Raw genomic sequence first — 21644 nt, 5'->3', positions numbered from 1 at the left:
GTAAAAAATATTTGCTTTTACATTCGAGATATTTGTATTTTATAGTACAAAATGGAATAATTATTTGTTAAAGGATATTTCTACCTGTAACGTTGATTTTATTATATTCAAGGGAGAGGAAGAGTTTTGTGGTAGTATGTAGGAATTCTTTTTATATGTGAGTTTATTTTAAAGCGGTGGCATTAATAATAAAGTCATTAGCGATCACTTACCTCCGCACGATAATTACATATTTGAAATTTGGTTACAAAGTATTTACCTACTTAATATAACAAGTTAAATCAATTTATCGCTTTGAAAAATTGTATGGCATTCTGGATGTTTTTATTTAGATCCATTCAAGTTCAACTTCAAATTTCTTTAATACATAGGGGAGACTGGGACAAAATCGGGTCGTTAAGGATAAAATCTCACAACTTTGACGTTATTAAGTAAAAAAGAAATTGCAATTGGGATTCATTGGAATAAACTCTTTTTTAAAAAATAGTATATATCCAATTTTTTTAATAGAAAGAAAAATACGAAAAAAATAATGATTTAAAGTATGATCCGTTTCTACGATTTTACCCCATGACCTGGGTGAAACTGGATAATAATTGCAATGGGGATCGAAAGTAAAAGAACTACAAACAATTTACGTAGTAAAGTATCTACTATTGCTAATACTTTCGTTGCAATTGGAACCAACAAGTAAGTCCAAACAAGCTTCGGCTGCTTGTCTCTGTAGCCGAATTATTTCATTGAAGAGTGACACTTTGTCGTTTAAGCTGACATATGCTAGGGTAAATTCTGCGTTCAGCAGAACAAACATGGAAACCGGAATCGAAATATTATCATAGCTCAATAATAGGCTTAGAATGTTTCTATGCTAGACAGAAGTAGGGTGAATCGCAACTGCAAGTCGCAGCAGTGACGAATCGCGCGACCCTACCGACTGGTAATTGGATTTGGTCGGTGCGGTGATGTTCATTTGACATCATTGAGACATGTAGCCGCGTTGACACCGTTTGCTATTGGATTATCCGAATATTTAAAGAACCTCCACGAATGCGACGCGTCAATGCGCATTGCGCGAACCGTTTTCTCCCTCTTTATACCTTATCCCCGAATTTGAAGGTATTCCCCAAATTATAATTGAAATCTGTACCCTCAGAAAACACGAGTTCCCTCTCAGTCCTTTACGAGCTTTATTCATAGTCGTATAGAAATTAAAGTATGCACATTAAAGTGATATATAAGTACATCGAAATTAATTGCTTGGCTCCTTTCTTCATTATGATTAATATACAGTAATGTGGGTGCAACAGATAATAGTTACTAGTGTTAATAGTTACTAGAATTTCCTAGAGTTTTTCCTCGAAAATACAGGTTGTTAAGAAGCGTTACTCTTTTTATAAAATATTAATTTGTTGGCAAGGAGGACTTAAGGGGGATTCTCCTGTAACAGCCCCCGAGATTTATGAATTTTTTTTTTAAAAACTATTGTTAATATTGCATTAAACTCTTTTGGGATATAAGGAGGCATCTTTAAACTTGCAGATTTTTTTATGTCGATCCTTCTTATTATTTATTAATTATTGTGGAATTGTGTTAACCTCTTCGACGATGTTGGTGTCAAATGTAGCACCTGTCACAGTCATCTGATTGCAAAAAGGAGAAAATTTTCTTAAAATTAAATAATATACGCTAGCACTGGACCTGAAATTTTAATTTTAGTGTTATTTATAATACTTTTTTCGTGGATATAAAAAATAATATGAAAAAATTGTCTTAGGAAAAAACTTATATTTCCTTTCAAACGTTATAACACTTTCAATTTTTCATTTTTCTTCTATAAACTGCACCAATTCGAGAGTAAACTATCTAACTTTAAGTAACTTCTATTTTTTTTTTGCAATTAGAATAATTAATAAATAATAAGAAGGATCAACCTTAAAAAAAATATTTTCTGCAAGTTTAAAGATGCTTCCTTAAGTCCTTATATTCCAAAAGAGTTTAATCCAATATGACCAATAGATTTCTCAAAAAAAAATCTTCAATATCAGTCACTTTTGGGGCTGTTAGACGAGAATCCCGCCTTAATTAAGAAGGCAGTGTATTTTATCAGTTTCTAATTTAGTTGGTTCTAATTAAATAAATATTAAAGATTATACCCTATAACAATCAAACCCCTACACATAATGAAAACCTTGCCTTTACCTGTTTTCAGAGTGAGTCGTCAATTATAAAAAATAAATGGTATCTTTTGCTAAGGTTAAAGATTATTTAGACAGAGGTATAAAAAATACAAAAAGCAGTTGTCCGTAATATTAAGTCTACTTACTTTATTATGTCAGAAATTGTTGAAAACAACACACGAGGATTAAATGTTCCATTATTTCTGTCAGCTTAGGGAAGATTTTTCGCACGGATCAAAGAACCACGTAGCAAAACTGCAGCTCCACTTCCAAATGGTCCCTCACACTTTAGATCACTCGCGTCGCTGCCATAAGATGGCAATGTTACAGGCCGTTGGGCAGCCAAGAGGGATCTCATGAATCACGACTCTGAGAGACGAGCTTTAAAAAAGAAGTAGAGAATGAAACCGGTTCGGCACGCGCACATCTCGAACGCTTCGTAATGACGCCTGCAGACCCTCATTAAACTTCATTATACTACCATCTGATGAACATATTTCTCGAAGCCTTTTCACGCCCCATATCGCGAGCTTTACAGTCGAGGCTGCCGATGCTTGTGTCAAGGTGTTAACATCGGCTTATAAATGTTTTGACGACATCCACGCTTGGAATGTGAATTATTGCGCGCTCAGCACCTTAAACCGAGGCATTCAGAGCAACCGCGGACTAACCCTAATAGGTACTTGGTGAACGGAGAAATAGGCGATCTAAAAAATAGGGTCTCAACAGCATTTTATTTTGCAGGCGTTGTTGCCAGTGCAGACATAATTTTTAGCTTCTGATAATATTCAATATGCTTCCTAATTAAGACCTAATTAATTTTCCATTTGATTTTAGAAAGTGTTGCACAGAGATGTCGCCACAAAATTTAAATGCAACAAGTGATTTTGTTATGCCATATGGTTTTAAGTTGAAAAAAAATTCTTATCTTGTGTGAATAGTACAGCCTATTGGAATACATTACTGCTACTAATTCAATTTTGCAAAAAATGTGGATTATTCCTTTTTTTAACTCAACTATCTATAGGTACACTTTGAGTCACTGCTATTCTTTCTTCTTTACGATTTGGTTCTAACAAAATAAATACTTCGTTTACACTGATTATATTATGAAACTCAAATAGAAACAAATTATATAATGGTACTGTTTCTTCCATTATCAAACGTCAATATGTTCTCGCGTGTTCCCTCGTTCCAATAAAAATTCAAATGCATGTGTTAATGCTCGAGTTTGTGGCAACAAGTAACGCGTAAAATTCGCAGTGAAAATGGTCCTGCTTGTTTGTAAATGCAAAACATTGAAAGAAGTGTTCCTAAAGAGGTCGACGGGGAAAAGGGGAGGGACGCCAAATTACCCGACACAAAACGTATTATCTTTACTTGATAGACCCCACACTCTGGGGCAGTGATTCTCAGCCATGAATCTTCTCGGGAACGAATTTAAAAGTAATAGGTTTTCGGTGAGGAGGCAGGAATATTGAGAAACACTATGAGCCCTGGCATTCTTTCCTCCCTCTTAAATTGACGATGCGCTGTCTCTGGTTCCTTCTAGCGCATAAATTTATTCAAACAAATTCTATAATTACTTTTTTTAGCCAGGGCACCGCGCAAGCCACGATTTATGTAGTGCTTCAACTGCTTCGTAAACTTCTCGATTTATTGATCCAGCGTTACTCACAATCTCGTCAACTTTGTGTTTATTGTAAGGGAGGTAAAACCTGCGAAAATTCGAGAAATATTTATAGGTACAGAATGGGTACCAAAGGTCTTGCATACCTAATTAAAACCTAGGTACAAGTGTCAACGTATAACCAATTTTTAGTATGAGATGATTGATAATTTTCTTCAGTTGCTGAGTCTTTAAATTTGTAATGGATAGAGGTATGGATTATTTTTACACCTTCGTGAGAAAAATTAAGTTCCATCAATGATGCACCCAGAGGGGGCCAAGGAGGCCTTCCACCCCCAAAGAATTTAAATAAATTTTTATAATCCCCTAATGAATTTTATTGAATTTCCATTAAAAAAATTATTATCCATTCTACTCAAATCTTGAGTTTGCCACTGACAAGGGAACATTCCGACCCCGGAAATTCAAAAAATTCTGAAACTTTGTGAATATGTAAAGAATTTCCTCCTGATTACAACGCAATTTTTGTTTGCCCCCCAAATTCACTCTAAGGGGGTGTAAATTGACCCCTGAAAATCCGGTTATTTTCCGATTTTGTGTTATAACTCGTGAACTGTAAAATAAGATTTTTTAGCAAATGCTAAATCTAATTAAAAGAAGCAATTTTTATCTTGAAACTTTCTTTCTATCTCCTACAGTTCGCGAGTTATAACACAAATACGAAAAATAGGCGAATTTTCGAGGGGTTAATTTGCACCCCTTCGAGTGAATTAGGGTAGAAAACAAAAATTGCGTTGCAATCAGGAGTAAATCCCCTGCATATTCACAAAGTTTGAGAATTTTTTGAATTTTCGAATTGGAGATTTTCCCTTGTGAGTTAAATCGTACAACAATTTTAATGAGCGATTTGAAGAAACGTACTCCCCTATTTTAAAACCTATAAGCATGCATAGAACTTCAATGGTACTGGCTTTGAATATATTAAACACGTATGCACTAATATAGGTACCTACTCACATCATAAATATAAAAAATCGCAAGGATAAATGCAACCGCAAGATTTCTATCTGAGGCACACCTACAACAGTTTACCCTACATCTTTATCGACTTCACTCAAAATTAATGCTTTCGAAAGCAGCTGGTCCTCGGCACGGGGGGTAGTAGCTGACAAAAACAATATCTTCTTTGAGCACGTATTCCTTTGAAGACAAGTGATAACCAGGTGTAGAAAATTACCGAGAACGCTAAACCTGACAAGACGGAGATCAGGTAGACCAGTTGCCAGTGAGCCTGCACGGTCTCCTGAGGACTATGGATTTCCCCGTACTTGATTACGCCCCGATAAAAACTGGGGCAGGCTAGGTGCGAGTTGGAGGCAGCTTACACATCAAAGTGAGGTGTTTCTTAGCGATACGTGACGCACCTGCCATTAAACGTCTGCACGTCAAGATAGCTTCCTCCACCAGACGTCCACTGTCTTGCCCGAAAAGGATACCGACCGCTCCGCCATCGGGGTGTATTTCAGCATACCAACTTGCAGATACTCGGACGCCAGTGGTTGCTGCACTTTTCTTTTCAGCCACGTCGATTATGCTTTCTTCCTTTAAACGTTTTGTCGCCGCGTAACACGTCACCGATGGAATTCTTTAAGTGGCACCTGTGATCGAAAGCGAGACGGTGCAAAAAATCCTACTGACTACGTAAGCCTATAGGTCCATTTCTAGAGCGGAGATCGCTCGATCTCGACGCGCAGGGACGAAATTTTCTGTCGCTGATTTTATACCAAAATATGATGTTCCTTCAGGTATTGATTATAGTAAATCTGTTAATCTATAGTTGTAAATGCTACTGGGTATCATCTTATATCCCATAAAAATGTATGAATAAATTTATAACAGGGGCTGACAATTAACAGAAAAGTAATCGTCGCAAAGTTTTATTTAGACAAGTCTAAAAATTAACATAGAATTTCATAAGAATGAGCTCAAAACTTGGTGTAAGTACACACTTTCGTACAGTAGAAGCTGGCCAAAAATAGTTTAGTGCCTCTAAACTATTATATACGTAAATCCCTGACATGCCAGGGAAATCTTCGTACGTGCCACAGGTTCGTCATGCCTGATCTATATTACCAACGAACTGTGACGAAATCGGCATCGACTTTCATTCAGAGCAACATAAAAAATTGCCAAAAATAATCCACGGAATGATTCCGCGCGCGCATGGAAATCGACTGTCTATTTTGCGGTTCAGCTCCAGAATCAGTGGTTGCCAATTAAATATTTCCCCCCAACCTCGGAAGAGCCGCAAATTTAGCTAACTTCCCAAGCGGAAAGAATTCTCGTGAATGATTTCCTTCGATAATGTTGGTTCGAAGGTGGAACGAAGCGGAGAGGAAACGCGACACCGGCCTGAAGCGACCACGGCGCGCGCCGGAATGACAGCCTCCTAGCAGCGCCGTCGCGGCGCCACCGTCTTCGGCATGCATTGTGGGCGTGTCCGGCGCGGAAGAACGACCGCGGCGATTGGCGGTCAGGAAGGCAGCGGATTGGAGGAGAATCGGGGATGGGCAAAGCGGAGTCGACAGGCTGGTCGTTGCGCCGCGTCCGCGGAGGCCACGCCCACCTCGAACCGCGAGACCCATCCCCGTTGGGACCCGCTGGCACGCCGCTCGTGCCGGCCCTGACACATTCGACAAGCGGCGCCGTAACGGGAAGCAACGCGCGGCTGGGGACCTTGAAGGACCTCTCTTCTGGTCACGAGACACCCTACCGGCACTCTCGTGCCGACGATATACGCACCACGCCACTGTCGCCCGCTGCTCAGATTACCGCTGCTCTACGCGTGCATCCACCTCGATTACCGTCATCCCAAGCGGATCGTTCGAGGATCTCTGAGGACTCGTCGCGCGGACACGCTTGGGACCTGGATCGGGGGAGCTAGCTAGGGAATCGAAGATCCCGAGATCCTCCAGGTGCCGGGGGTCACCTAGCATCGGTGCTGACGTACGTGCTAACGCGACTAAGCCAGTGACGCCCGAGTGACCGAGTTCAGTGACAATCGCGTGGCCACGCGTCCGCACGCTGAGGGGAGCACGAGACTGTCGACCGGTTGTAAACAAAGCCGAGTGGGAAACCAGTGGTCAGTGAAACCGGGGGGAAGAAGAGGTACAACGATCGATCTGTGATTTAGGATCGTCGCGAAGACGCGTGTGCGCCGAGACACGCGGTCGGCCGCCGAGTTAATGGTGTGACGGGGTAGCAGGTTGCGACCGGTTGCGAGCGTTCATGCTCAGCCGCCAGGCGTCCACGGCTTGAGGACTCGATTGATGCCCGCTCGTGGAACATCGTGGCGCTGGACAGGAGCGGTCTGACCGAGAGGCGAACTCTCTCGATCAGTTGCGAAGGGCTCGTGCACCGGCCGACGAAGGCTCTCGCGAAGGGTGGCACCGAGAAGGAGGAAGCCTGTTGCCCCAGGAGAGTCCATACGGCCTCACGACGCGTTCCGACGAGTGGAGCGGTCTCCTGCCCAGCTCCACGATCGTGGGTGCTGGGGGGTCGCCATGGCTCGGACTGGGCGCAGGGGGTGGCACGGGGGCTACCACCGGGGGCGGAAGCCCCGTCGAACTCGAGGGCCACTGGGGACGTAAGCTGTACGGGGCGAGCGTAGCTCCGCCACCGCCGCCGCCTCATCACCACCCGCGGGCACCCCTCGTTTTCGCGCCTCAGGACATGCGGCAGATACTCAAGGAGGAACCTGTGCCACGTGCTTGGCCACAGCCCGCGCTCGCCGATAACGGAACGTGAGTACCCAGTCCAATTCTCATACTTCTCTCTCTCTGTCGGAAACTTTTCGCGATCGAACTTGCGCCCCTCGCTGGGGCCAAATATGTCACCCCAAGGAAGCTTCAGTTTAAGTTCGTAAAGGCTGATGTAGATTCTGTTTGAGTGGAGTCTGGTTCTGTTTCAATGGTTCTTGCATTGTTCTGCTGTGACAGGAGCAGGGAGCTCTCTGTTCTCATTTGTAACACACGGAGTGCTAATTTGTGGGGTACCATTTCATTTGGAAATATTGTTTAGGGTGAGGCTCATGCTTGCCACTCCAAACATGAGAATTAGCACACTTACAACTAGAAGTACCTACCTCAATGTTTGTTATTGCACAGAGCACACCATTCCTCCCCGTATTCACCTGATTTTTATACTCCCCACAGGAAGAAACTGTAGTATTAAATTTTGTAACACCTAAATTTCTCAAAAATGAAAGGAGTCACGGTGTAAACATCCCAATTGACAGTCTTCGCAAAGCGAGGACACAGAGTCGTCGAAATCTCGCCCTAATCCTGTTCCATTTGTAGCATATCTACTGTCACAATGTCCCTATGATGATGAAATAAGCACCCAACGTTGTTCATAAGCTTACGATAATATATTACGATATTAAATCAGTAGGCGGTATAACTTCTATGCTTTTATAAAATCATATTAATATAAATGCACTTAATTATCGAAGAATATAAAAAACCAAGCGGAAAGTGTCAACTCCCTGCATGCCGTCGGACAGCGGCAATGTATCGCCTCTTCGCACACTTTCCCAAAGCTTGCAACAAAAATGCTTGTACCAAACCTCTATAAAAAAAACAATCGAGGAACACGTCGTGTTAAAGTACCTGCGTAAGTAGGTGCCTACTTATATATAGTGGCGCTTACATAGGTACCCAATAATGTCACGTCATCTTCAGGTTCACGTCCACTCTGTTTAATTCACGCGACGAAGTAATGACGGTACTTTCGTCGAGAACACAAAAGGGGAGGAAATTTCGGAATTTCCGGTCACGGGAGGTTTAAAAATCATTCCACATTCCCCACCCCTGCCATAGGACCCGCGAACAGCCCCAAATTATGCCGCATTATCAGCGAGCGACGATATTCACCGTATTTCGCGTCAGGAGAACAAATACCCAGTTTATCTTTAGACGCTGGAGCGTTTCAAAACGGTTCACACGTAGCTACATTTGGCGAACGATAAACCGTGTTTTATTGCAGCCTCGCTTAAGGGATTTGTACGACGTGCAAACGACGAAGGTACAGATACGCGGACTCGAGGAGGTAAACCGACCGGGCTGGGGATGCGCTAATCCAATAGCAGTTCTCTTAACTAACCCCTTCCAAGTAGCGTGACACGGGAACCGGCGACCGGAATCGAGTTAATGTAATTGAGAATTTTAGCGCCTTTTGCTCTCCTCTACTTTCCCTCGTCCCCTCTTTCACCCGATTGTTTCCCCTTCGGGCTATGACGGCCGCTCTGCATTTCAAAGGAAAACGGGAAAAATACCGCTAGCTAACCGAATAGCGGTAACGGGTCCAGGGAATTGCTTGCCAGTGTTATTACACCGATTCGCGGGGGGATATTTCCCATGCTAGGGGTTGGAAATCTTGGGAGTGCGTGTTGCGCAAAATTAGAACCAGGCGGAGGGTTCAACCACTCACTATGACGACTTAGTTTTCTTTGCTAGTAATCTCTTTTAGATAATTTCTTGGTTTCAATCTTGGAAAGATGAAGCGAAGTTTCTGCTGACTGAACTAGAAGCTAGAAGCCATATCTGTATTATTGGCAGAGAGATGAATGAGACAACTTGTGACATAACGACTTTGCCTAGATTATGCAGCTATGTTGTCTCCAATATTCATATAAAATCACATTTAATATAATTTTCTGCGTGGAAAACTGTTTCTTCTAATAGCAACTGAAGGAATTACAATAAAGATGATATAGCCGCGTATTTTAAAGCAATCACAAATATTATTTTATTCACTGGACCTGGCCTCGAATCAAAGTAGTTTGGTGTTATTATTTCATTATCTTTTTAGTTACAAGGTTTATGTATTGATAATATATTTTAGGGGTATTGCCTTTGGTTTTAGTTAAAAACTAAAGCCTTTCTTATCCGACACTTAATTGAAACAGTAAAGATCGTTCGAACAAGTGGCTTAGACAAAATGTTAAACGGTAGGATCGTTTCCGCTCAAATTTACGGTGGAAAGTTTCGTTTCCTCCGTGAAGAGAGGTTGTAACACACAGACGTGCTGTACCGCGACTCGAAAAGAGGGTGCGAGAGCGGCTGGCGAAACTGTTTTAAAACTCCCGGCAAACAGACATAAACTCTCATGCTTTTTAAAAACCCCTAAAAAAGTTACCCACCTAATGAAGCAGCAAACCATCGTGCCCGGCGAAGGGGCGAGATGTGTCGCCTGTGGAAAAACGATGACTTTCCCTGTGACTCTGGGGATGAAAGTAAAAGGAATGTACGCCGGGGAAGAAGTTCAGGAGTAATTGCTGCTTTTGCAAATCAACGAATACGTTTTACGAGTGCATGATATTATTACGGAAATTTATTTCACGTGAGAAAGTTCACGCAAGGATATCATTAATACCATTTCAAATCCTCGTTGTCACGTTGGTGACAAGGCTCGCCGTGATTCGTGGACTTCTCGGGTAAAAATAAATTGCAATGCAGAGTACAGCTTTTGTTTCACACGAGATTTGCGAATTAAGTACACGAGTTACACTGATTCGGCTAAAATGTTGATTATGGGTAGCGCACACTGTGTATAATAATGTGTTAAAAAATGTCATGTGAACAGTAAAAAATTTACCCCGCCCCTATGTTTCAAAAGGTCCTTGTAGAAAACACTCTAAGTGTCAAAAATCAAATTCTATGCTATAGTATCACCATTGGCACGTAGAACATTTCCCGAAAAAAAAAATAATTTTGGCACTTACAGTGTTTTCTACAAGAACTCTTCAATTATCGCTCAGTAAGCACTGCAACTTGCATCTGTCTCCTTCTTCGTTACAAGGAGCTAAATGCTCCAGCATGTATCCTCTCATTTCGCTTCTAAATTCGCCGAAGCAAAGATACTTGAAATTGATAACCCTCCCTTGGTAATATTATCTACACGCTTCCCCGTCAACATCAATTTTTATTCCCACTTTTTGTGTGCATTATCGCAGTCTCCTCTGACTTCAAAGCAAAATTAAAAAGCGCGCTTGCTCTTTCGCTTTTCCATACCGTGTCCACAATTTCGAATAAAACCCGCGGTATCCAAACGAATTAATAAATTCTTGTCAAAGAAGACAGCGAACTGCGGCGTTAAATTGAACAGCATCCGCGGCAACGCGGTCTGGTCGCGAATTACATTCGGATATATTACAAATTGCTCATTATCTCCGCGCGCATTATGAATCACGTTGAATGCAAGCGTAAATAGACTGCGCTTCGGCCAACTCGTAATAACTAACACCCGGCGGTATACATTAACTGCGGATTTATTGTAATTCTCCGCGATTGCTTTATTCACGAATTCGTAACTATATCCGTGGGTTTGTGTTATCCGCATATTTCGCCCGTAATGCATCGCGCGCAAATAGCGTAGGTTGCGGCCACGGTGTAAAGTATAGACTAGTCTGCGACGGTTATTTCATGATCTGTGCTCTTAAATCGCCAGCGAGCCGATATTAACCCCGGCGACCGACAAAACAACCGAGACTACGCGTTTCACCAACGAATTGCACCGCAGGATTTAATTACTGGTGAACAAAAATGCGGTCTACCTTTGCACTTTGTGGCGAATTAAGATCTTACGATAGCCTTAACCCTTTAGCGCCCCAGGTATCGTATATGATGCACTCCCTTTCTTTGCTGTTTTGCAGTTCACACTCGCAATTCGCTGTTTGCAGCAGATTAAGTGGTACTTATATGTTTAGAGTAGGTGTCGTCATTGAAGAAGGATGGATATTCATTTGTTTTATGCTTTTGAACCTCTGAGAAAAAGGAAAAAATATTTTTATATATAAATTTAAAAACTCAGACCATTTTTAACGATAAAAAGAAAAGGGGATATTCTTCCTTCAACGGGGGCTAGGCGCTGGCGCTGAAGTGTTAAGGGGAGGTTCTGGTCTAAAAGTCTATTTTTTTTTATTTCATGTTTCGAATGTTTAATATTTTAGGAATACGTGTTTAAAGGATTTGTTGACATTCGTAAAATTCCCGAAGTTATAGGCATTTGATTAGCGGCAAGTGCATGGGCAACAACCGGGCACTCGGCGCTCACGTAAAACTTTAAACACGTTTTTCTCGAAACAGTGTACTCAAAACGGTGGGACCTGTATTTCCGAAAGTTATTATCCGATTCGACTGAACCTTTTTTTATTTTGAAGAATATACTTCTGGCTAGAGGGAATACCAGATAAAAATACAAAAAATTGAAAATTTATAATTTTCAAAGCCGTTGAAAGGGTGACAAATATAGGGAAAAAGTGATTTCAAACTTCAAGTGTCGTTATTTTCAAAAACAATGTTATTTTTGTATTTTTTTCTGGTTTCCCCCCTAGCCAGAAGCATATTCTTCAAAATGAAAAAAGTTTCAGTCGAATCGGATAATAACTTTTGGAGATATAGGTCCCACCGATTTGAATGATTTTTTTGACGCCTTGACTTTAACGACACCCCAGTGCCGTCTGCAATGATTAATTATAAAACAAAAAACATATTTCTATCATTTAGGACATCCTTAATACAAAGCAAAAAATCCCATTAAATTATATATAGTAGTTTTCCTTTAATTAATTCCTAAAGATCGCCTATTTTTGGGGGCTCTAGACCGGAAGGTCCCCTGAAGGGGTTGTCAGTGAGGTCAGAAAAAGAACAATCCTTTGGCAACTTATTTCAGAAAGTACATGCACATGTTTATGCAAAGGTTTTTGTATTCAGATGAGGAACACTTTAACAGGTTATTATATTATGTTTTGGTGTAAAAGCGTTTATTTATTGCAAAATTACAACTGATTTCCCGAAATGGGTTTCTGGATCGCAATGACCACGATTTCTCAAGAACCGCTTCACCAATCTGTCTGAAACTTTCTAGGTTTCTTTTAGACATTCAAATTTAGTCTCTAATCGAAGCATTTGTTTTTCCAATGCATAGTTTTTATTTTATGGATGAATACGAAAATCGATCGTTTCACTTTAACATCCTCCATTTTGTCCCAGATTAATATTTTATAAAACGGAACGATTAAACACTAGATAAACTATTGCACTGCCTAGATCTCCTTCGTTTTTTGATTTTAGATAACCCAGTCCCAAATAATGTTAGCCACCGCGAAACGTATTCCTAAAAACAGCTTCCGGGAAATGAGTTGTAATTTTGCAATAAATAAATACTTTTACACCAAAACATAATATAATACCCCGTTAAAGTGTCCCTCATCTGAATACAAAAATCTTTGCATAAAAATATGCATGTACTTGCTGAAATAAATTCCCAAAGAATCGTCCTTTTTCTGACTTTACTGACTGCGGTAACCCCTGAAGGGGGTGCTGCAACGCAGTACAATTCTCTAATATTGTACGATGTTGAATATACGATCGTGAAGGATATTATTAAAATTAGTGAAAATAATTTGATCAGACGTGATAGACAAAATGATAGAATCTCCATTGATTGCAACATCTATTACAGTCACTTTGAGCAACCGAATTCTTAATGTCCATTACCGAGCAAAACATCCCCAAAGTGAGTTGAACGATTGAAATTTCGTTTAACTTGAAACTCCAGCATCCGGATCTCGGTCGAATAGAAATGCCTTTCCTACGATTCTTCTCCGTAAACCGACATTTTCTTAAGCACAAAACTGCCTGGCGATTTCCCTGCACACCGAGTGGGCGCAACGCAACGGTGCGAACGAAAAAGTGGTATCGCGCGAAAAGGCACCTATCGCGTCCTACATCTTCATTTGCGTATTTGGCGCGCGGCTCGTATCGGGTTATCTTTGCCGGCCGATCGAATCGCAAGCGTTGCCTCAGTCGTCGCGAAAGAAAAGTTACGGGGCCGTGATCGCCGAGCCTCGGGGCTGAAGGTAGCGCAGCGACGCGTTGTGCAACGCCGATGAGCGTTATCTCCTATCCGAATGCGGGCGCGTGGCAAATTGTATCCGCGAGTGCTCTGCCGTGCGCGCGCGACCCGAGCCCGTAATTATCACCTCGGTTTGCTTGACGCAGGCTGCGAGACAAGCCGCTACGTAAAGCTTCGTTCCCACGCGTGTAACGAGCGCCGCGGAGCACCCGGCAGGGGGCGCCGCGGGTCGTTCTGTCGCGAGAATCTTATTCCCGCTGCTGCAGCGAACTGTACCGAACAAGCTCGAGACAGTTAAGAAGGGTGGCTTTTAATTGGGCAAGCAACTTCCAGCGTAAACGGAGATTCGTTATGGGCGAGGTGAGGCGCTTAATACGCGTCGTTGAAAGCATTTGACAAATTAATTTATGAATTTGCCACTTTTGGGAATTATAAGAAGCTCCCGCAAATTTCAGTAGGCACACTTTGTCGACGCGATGCAACGAACAATTTGTGTGTCTCGAGACGACGAATTGGTGAACGGAATTTTTAATTGGGATGACATGGCTAACTCTGTTCTTAGATACCGTAAACTGGGGCATGTTTTTGGGACATTTTGCTATGAATATAATATAAAAATTAACATTTTTACTTTTGCAAGTATCCTATCGTAACAAAAATGCTTACAAAATCATTAGCACCTTACAAAAAAACTTATATCCGCGCTGATTCATAAATGTAATCTGCTGCATTTTAAGAATATAAAGCTCTGCAAGTTTATGTTAAAAAAATTACGCGCCTGGCAGCAATAATTATTGAAGAGATTTGGCTTTGAACGCGGTGTTTAATACGTGGACATACGAACAGATTGAATAAGATATGATGGACATACGCAGCAAGCGATGAAAGTATGAAGTGACGCGAAAAATAGCCGCTTAATAAAGGAATATTGGCATGAAACGCTCTTTCGCCGAGAGATTATAATTATACCGTGCTGTTAAATTGCCTCGGCTCTTGATCCGCTGTCGGCGTGTTGTACATTTCCTGGTTCCCCTGGTTTAAAACGTCTCTTTTACCAAAACCTCGCAAACACTTTGCAGGGTACCATAGTATTTCTTCTGGAAAAACTTTTGACAGCGTAAACTCTGTAAAAGTTTACTCAGCGGTGCTATGTTTTATTCTTCGACGCCAATTCTTTAGATACATTTACGAATTCGCGATTTAGTTAGATTTCGTGAAAAGTTAATACTAAATTGTAATACTTTTATGCATTTATGTACATATTATGAAAACATAGCGTTACAATTATTATAAGAAATCTCCTTTGGTCGATTCTTCGGCGAAAACTAAGGAAATGTTATTGTAAAAATTTAGTAATTCAATAATACACTTAATAGAATAAGTGGAGATGCAAAATCTAGGATTGCAATTAAATGAAGACTGCGTAACTCAATTCTATACTCAAAAATAATTTCTATTTATATTATTAAACATTATAATTAAACATATTATACATATTTACATTTACCACTTCATTTGACCATGATACCATTAAAACTTAGTCATTTGACGATAGTTTTACTGTGTATAATTGACGTTCCCCAGAAAAACGGTTCGTATAAATAAATTTAACAAGGAATCTTCAGAAAATACAAATAAAAGCCAAGAAAGAGTGTGCCTAGTAACTTTTTTACATTTAAAGTAAAATCCCCTTATATTTTTAAAATAATTTGCGAGCACGTTTTTCTCTTTAACGCAAGCTCGCCCAATTCACAGCTAACTAATTTCTTTGAACTTTCACTTTTCCCATGTCCAAGCTATTAACCGTCCCAAACAATCCATCACGCAACGAAACTTTACAATGGAAATAATTCCCCCCTCAAGTATCGTCGTGCGTCCTGTGGGCGAAATAAAACGTCACCGCGCAAATGCAGGCATTATTGTTATTTTAACGAGCATAGTCTTGAAACCGCGCGACCGCGGTGCTCCGCAATCCGCAACGGTTCCCAAAAAGGTGTGCGACAGTATTGCACCGCAGGTGATAATGTAACGGCGCGGCTGGACGTGCCTAGACGTTATATAGGAATTGGTGCATGGCAAACGGGGCAAAATAATCGGACGTCGAGAGTTATGGGGCGCGAACCGGCGGCCGGTTAATCAGCCACCGATAATTATCGACACGGGCAGTACATCACTCCCCTCTCAGCCTCTCTGCCACCCCAGTGCCCTCCTTCCCTCCAGCGGACCCTCTCCTCGTTCTGCACCGGATTCACCACCCCCTTCGACCTCGAATACCCTGGCTGGTGAACCCCTTGTAACCTCCTCCTCCTCCTCCTCCTCCACCGCCGCCACCTCTGCCTGCCGGCAGACCGACGTCCCACCGCCTGCCGTGACAAACGCACCGCCGATACCATCATTTATTTCGCAAATGTGCTGCAAAACTGCCGCTATTCATTTTCGGTCCAGTCGATTCAGTTTTCCGCTCCGAGAGTCCATCCTGATGGCATTCCGCGCGCCCCCGCGATCGTTTTATCGCTTCGCGCCGGTACCGCTACCACCACCGACGCTGCTGCCGCAGCCGCGCCAGCGGCCGCCCCGCGTCCGCACACCCTGCCACCCGATAATGCGATTTCTCCGCGGTGGTTTTTAACCGACACACCGTGCGCCTGACACGCATCAAGCTTCGCGAAGCCTACGGCGTCTGCTCACTTGCGCGAACAGGTACCCACATGTATGCTGCCAACCGAAAATTCCCAACCACTTGCCGATTTTTATTAAAATCATAGTCGTGAGGTAACTAGTATGTTCTTCCGTATTTTCAGGTAGATAGTACAAATTCAACTGTCACTGCTGATTTATAATGCCTAGAGCTTGGAAGAGTGCAAAAAGAATTGCGAGTTAAGAGAACATCCCTTGTGAATCGAAAGGGTGTCGTGCACATCCATGGCAATGCGAGACCTTGCGCGGCGATAGCAACGCAAAAAAAAATGTAGGAACTGCAATGAGAACTTGTTCTTCATCTAGTATATTACCCGGATCTCGCGCCAACAGATTTCCACCCCTTTCGATCGATATGAAACAGTTTAGAGAGGCTTTAATAATTTCAATATGTTAGGGTATTATTTTAATGATAAATTCGAAGATTTTTATGAAGTGGCATAATGCAAGTTCTATATTGATGGGAAGGTATCATAAATAATTATGGAAAGTACAAAGTTTAAAGTAAGTACAGAGGGTGGCCTAATTATAATACTCAAAACATTTTCGTCAGTTTTTGGGATCATTTTAAAATGGATTTAATATGATTAAAAGATAGTCTTAAATTGGCAGCTAAAGGTTCTGAAAGGAAACTTTCTTAGCTTTCCAAAATACTCAAGAAAATTTATTTACAATCATGAGTTCGCAACTTATAGGTGTTTAAAGTGAAAAGTACCTTTTTTGCTTTGATCGCGAATAACTCGGTTATTAAAAATGATACAGCAAAACCAAAATAACGAGATTAAAGAGAAATGTTTGCTCTATAAGAGCACCTCGGTGGATTTACCGGAAACTATTTTTTTTGGCCCGTGCATACGCTCAAAGTAGGCAAAAATTTCTGAAACTTTGTTTGTCGCGCTTCATCTTGATAAAACAATATTATAATGGATGGGAAAAAACTGAGTCCTTGATTCAAAAAGTAGAAGCTTCAAGCGTTAAAGTGCGTTTTCTAAATATTTTTTGCGACCATTTTTCGCAGAGATACAACCGTTCCATCGCTTAAACTTACAAAATCTCAAACCTTTTTGTTTGAGTATAATAATTTGGCCACCCTCTGTAATAAGCTGTTTTCAAAAATCGAATTTGTAGAGCTACCAATTATTTTTCGAATTCGAAGTTATATCTTATCAAGCAAAACAATATTTAAATTCATTTGCTTCAGGAGAAAATTCCTACGCCCCTCTATTCGCAGAATGATTCCATATTTATCGGTCTGAAGTATACGCCGTTCAGTTATATAATATTACCTTCGTGAAAAAGAATATCAATTTAATTTGCACTGACAATCATTAGTGTATGTTAGTGTAACGCTTTGTTTAATATCGCCAATCTGAAAATTTGTTATGGATGAATGTTCTTTGGATATCACTTGAATCTTTAACGGTTCCCTTATAATCGTAACAGTTTTATAGATCGCTCTCGATAACCTAGAATTGTATGATACTTCCAGTGAAAAAACACCGAGGCATTTTAATTTAGGAGAGCCGTATAATATTACGTATGTATGCTGGTAAAACCTGGAAGAGTTAAATTGATACTAGGAAACATATGTAAAGTTTATGGAGACCAAGGGGTTGGTAAATATGGTTTTGCGAGAATCGTTTGTACTATTGAAGGGGGGCAGGAACAGGGTGTAATTATAGGATGAAGGGTAAGCAGATCAAATAGACATGGGCTTTACAAGAATCGTAAAATCTACGAGAATTGATTTCTGAATTTTTTAGTAGTCACGTGACTAGGGTGTAAATAATTGTTCGAGGAAAAGGAACTCACTGTTTTGAAATATTCTCTGACTCTGATTCAAATATCCGTAATTTGTCAAATATTTCTTACTACTAACATATTCATAAAATATTGTTGAATACACTTAGCTTAAGTTAAGTAAGTTGGATATACTTACTTAAGTATCAGTCACTGTACTTATTATGGGACAGTTTATTTCTACTACCATAATGTCAGACATTTGATATCGATTAATGGGTAACTAATAGAATCATAACTGATGACATTTTGTACGCAAATATATCTGCAGTATATTTACAACAAAATCTGTTGACTAGAATCTTCAGCTTATACGATTTACTACAATATTAAATATTATGATTTGAAACCAACGTTTCAGAAATTGTTTCGCAAACACTGACTAAACGATACATATTCAACAGAATATTCATGAACCTTCAAAACTGTTTCCCTTCCTAACACAACAGTAACCTGTTCGGTATTTTTCCCTAAACATTACTGCGTTTAAGCAAATTAAAATACATCGAATTTCAAGATACAAAATATCTTGCCATTGAACTAAAATAACATAAACATTGAACACACTAGTGGAAACCCTGCCACTTAATACTGATATTCCTCTACCCCTAATTAAAAACATGCCAACCTACACTCAAGACACGAGAAATCTGGCAAGTTTTATAAAGAAACTAATATAAACGAAATTTTCCCGCCCCACTATGATTCAATATTCAAAATTGAGTAACTTTTATTTAAAATACTTTTGGATTCGTCAAGCAATTTTAGATTGATCATATAAAGATTATTTTCACTCAGTAAACATTGAAGAGGTGCCCCTCTAAACCGTGTATTAGCAGGAATAGCAAATTGACGTGTACAGTACATGCTAGTGCTGTACAAAACACTGGTTCGTATTAAAAAGAAGAATTTCGCTTTCGGGACAATTTGTTGCCAGTGGAAAATCATTGGTTACGGAATCAATCCGAGTGTAGTCGCACACAGGGGCTACGTGAAGCAGCAGACTCGAAAAGGGGACTTTCCGTGCCATTACTCAAAGATGGCATTGGAGTCCGGTGGCCTAATCTCGGCACATGAGACCTTAATGGGATTTTAAGGCGTCGAGGCCACCTGCGCGCTCCCCCACGGACAACCTCGTTTGTCTTTCCTCTTACCAGTTTGGGCATTCTTATTGCATTCAAGGCCGAGTAGGACGTACCTATTTGACCCTACGATAGAGAATCTCACTCCTGACATCCGAATTTGGTATCGAGCATCGTTTTGCGGCACCGAAGGCACGCGTGTTCCTTCGCACTCCTCGGCCGCAGCGAAATACTTGTCATTCCTACAGGTAGAGCAGGTGAAAGCAAATGTCATCGCAAACATTCGCAACTCGATAAAGGGAGGTTAAAAATTCTTGTAAAAACTAGGATGCTTTAATGGTGGAGATTTACCTAGAACGGTCAAAACAACATGTTCCTTTGAGAATTTTTTCTAGAAAAACCAATAAACTTTTATTAGTGAACATTAGTCCATTGGAAAGATTACATCTTACGGATATTTCAGTATTTTTTGTAGGTAAAAGGTATTGAAACGTTTGTGAGTTATAGACGATGCCCTAGACGTCCTTTTTTTAGGCGCTTTGCGGCGACAACCGTAGCTCGATGCAGTAACTAAACTATTAGAAAATAAAAAAAAAATCGAATTTTTGGGTAGAATAACCCCTTCAAAGGAAATGATCTTATCTTTCGTTCAGGCGCATATAGACAAATGTTGCTGAGGATCTGGGACAGCAAATATGGTCGTTTAAAACTGTTTACAAGATACAGAACATTTTGATTCCTTGATAATCATTTGATAGTATTACTTCATTGATATTACCGCCATAAAACGAAGTAATAAAAGATTCGTGTTATTCATGTGTTTCAGGGTCGGTGTAGGCAGAGCGCACTTCGAAAAACAACCGCCAAGTAATTTGAGGAAAAGTAATTTTTTCCATTTCGTGATCGCCCTGTACGATCGGCACGGTCAACCGATCGAGATTGAAAGGACCTCCTTCATGGGTTTTGTGGAGAAAGATCAGGTAAGATTCCTAATACAATACGGCACTTGGTGAAAATGCTCTATCGCGGAACAGAATTTTTCGCAACGAGCAACTTTTAAACGAGAAACCCGACGTGACTTTCAAAAGCAATAACTAAGTTTCTTAATAATGCATTGTTCTGGAACGCTCTCATCGCGGACACAGTGAACTCGGTTCACCGTTCTTAGAGCTACTTGAATCACGGAGAGCATTCTTTTGGATGTTTCAAAAATCGAACGAAGATCGTGCACGTTCGTCCACGCGGAGTAAAAAATAAGCGATGGCGCGGAGTGACAACTTTGGAATTTCAATGCTCGCAGTAGTCCCGGTTTCCCCGGGAGGATAAGTGGAAAAAGGAGAGAGAGGTGGACCTTTATGACATCAGGGAATATCGTGCGCGCGTTCGCTTATCTCGATAATTGCCGTTTCCATCGGGGGTGACGTCAAATATTAAACGGCTCCGCCTATGCGTATACATATCGATAGTCGGCGGCATACACCTCCAGCTTTTCCAGCAATTAGTCGGACAGGCGAAAATCCATTGGCCGCGTGAGAAATGGACGGATGCGATCGTAAGAGCATCGATGTGGTCACGCAAATCGACCAACCCGCGGACAATAACCGTGGTTTCCATTTCCTTTTGTTCAATGTCCCTCCGCTTCTATCGCTGATCGTATCTTGTCGTTCTTTACTGATCCTTAAATGCTCGTGGAATTGAAAGTTTATAAATTAATAATTCGCTGTTTCCTACGTGGCATGTGAATTTTATTTAATTTACTAGACATTCGTTCGATCACCCAATTGGAAAATGTATATTGACATCTCGCTGTGAAAGTCGAACGAGCTGTAAATATTGGAGTACTTGAAAATCACGTGGCGCAAATTGAATTCGTATTCAAATATATTTTCAAATCAATTTCTGTGCAAATCCGTAATGCGTGCGAGTAAAACATCGGCGGAGTTCTAAACATATGTGACATGCCTGTTTGATTGAATTGCACTTTCCGTGCACATTGACAACCTAATGTGTTTTCATGGCGTTCAAAGAAATAGCCTGAAGAATTCCTACGAATGAAGTCATTATACGTGCTCTGTTCTCTCTATCCCTGGATTTTGTTGAGTTTGCATATTAATGGACGAATTAAATAATAAAGTAAATGACTCTAGAGTTATCATTTTTTTATATAATGATTATTCTAATGAATGATATAGTTGAGATTTCTAATGATATTCATAGAAGGACTTTATTATTCAGTAGTAGGTTTATGATTATTATAAAAGTAATAACGGTAATTTGGAGGTTAATTTTATTAGGTAAATTTATTAAATTATATGCAAACTCAACAAGGGAGCAATCAGT

At 40.7% G+C, this 21644-nt stretch overlaps 1 protein-coding gene across 7 annotated transcripts in view; it reads left to right on the top strand.

The window, feature by feature from the left end:
- Positions 1-6513: 6513 nt before the first annotated feature.
- Kn (EBF transcription factor knot) overlaps positions 6514-21644 on the top strand; it is a 119822-nt gene continuing 104691 nt past the window's right edge. For all 7 annotated transcript variants that reach the window (XR_013085367.1, XR_013085366.1, XM_076813037.1 and 4 more), the window contains exons 1-2: positions 6514-7610; positions 20131-20284. Coding sequence is in view for 5 of the 7 variants with exons in the window: in XM_076813037.1 (XP_076669152.1) it covers positions 7540-7610; positions 20131-20284 (225 nt within the window). In the remaining 2 variants the exon portion in view is untranslated. The remainder of the gene's footprint in view (positions 7611-20130; positions 20285-21644) is intronic.

Source organism: Andrena cerasifolii, chromosome 5 (assembly GCF_050908995.1).
Source record: "Andrena cerasifolii isolate SP2316 chromosome 5, iyAndCera1_principal, whole genome shotgun sequence".
NCBI classification, from domain to species: Eukaryota; Metazoa; Arthropoda; class Insecta; order Hymenoptera; family Andrenidae; genus Andrena; species Andrena cerasifolii.
Note: the sequence above shows the minus strand (reverse complement) of the source record. Positions and strands in the feature narration are given on the sequence as shown.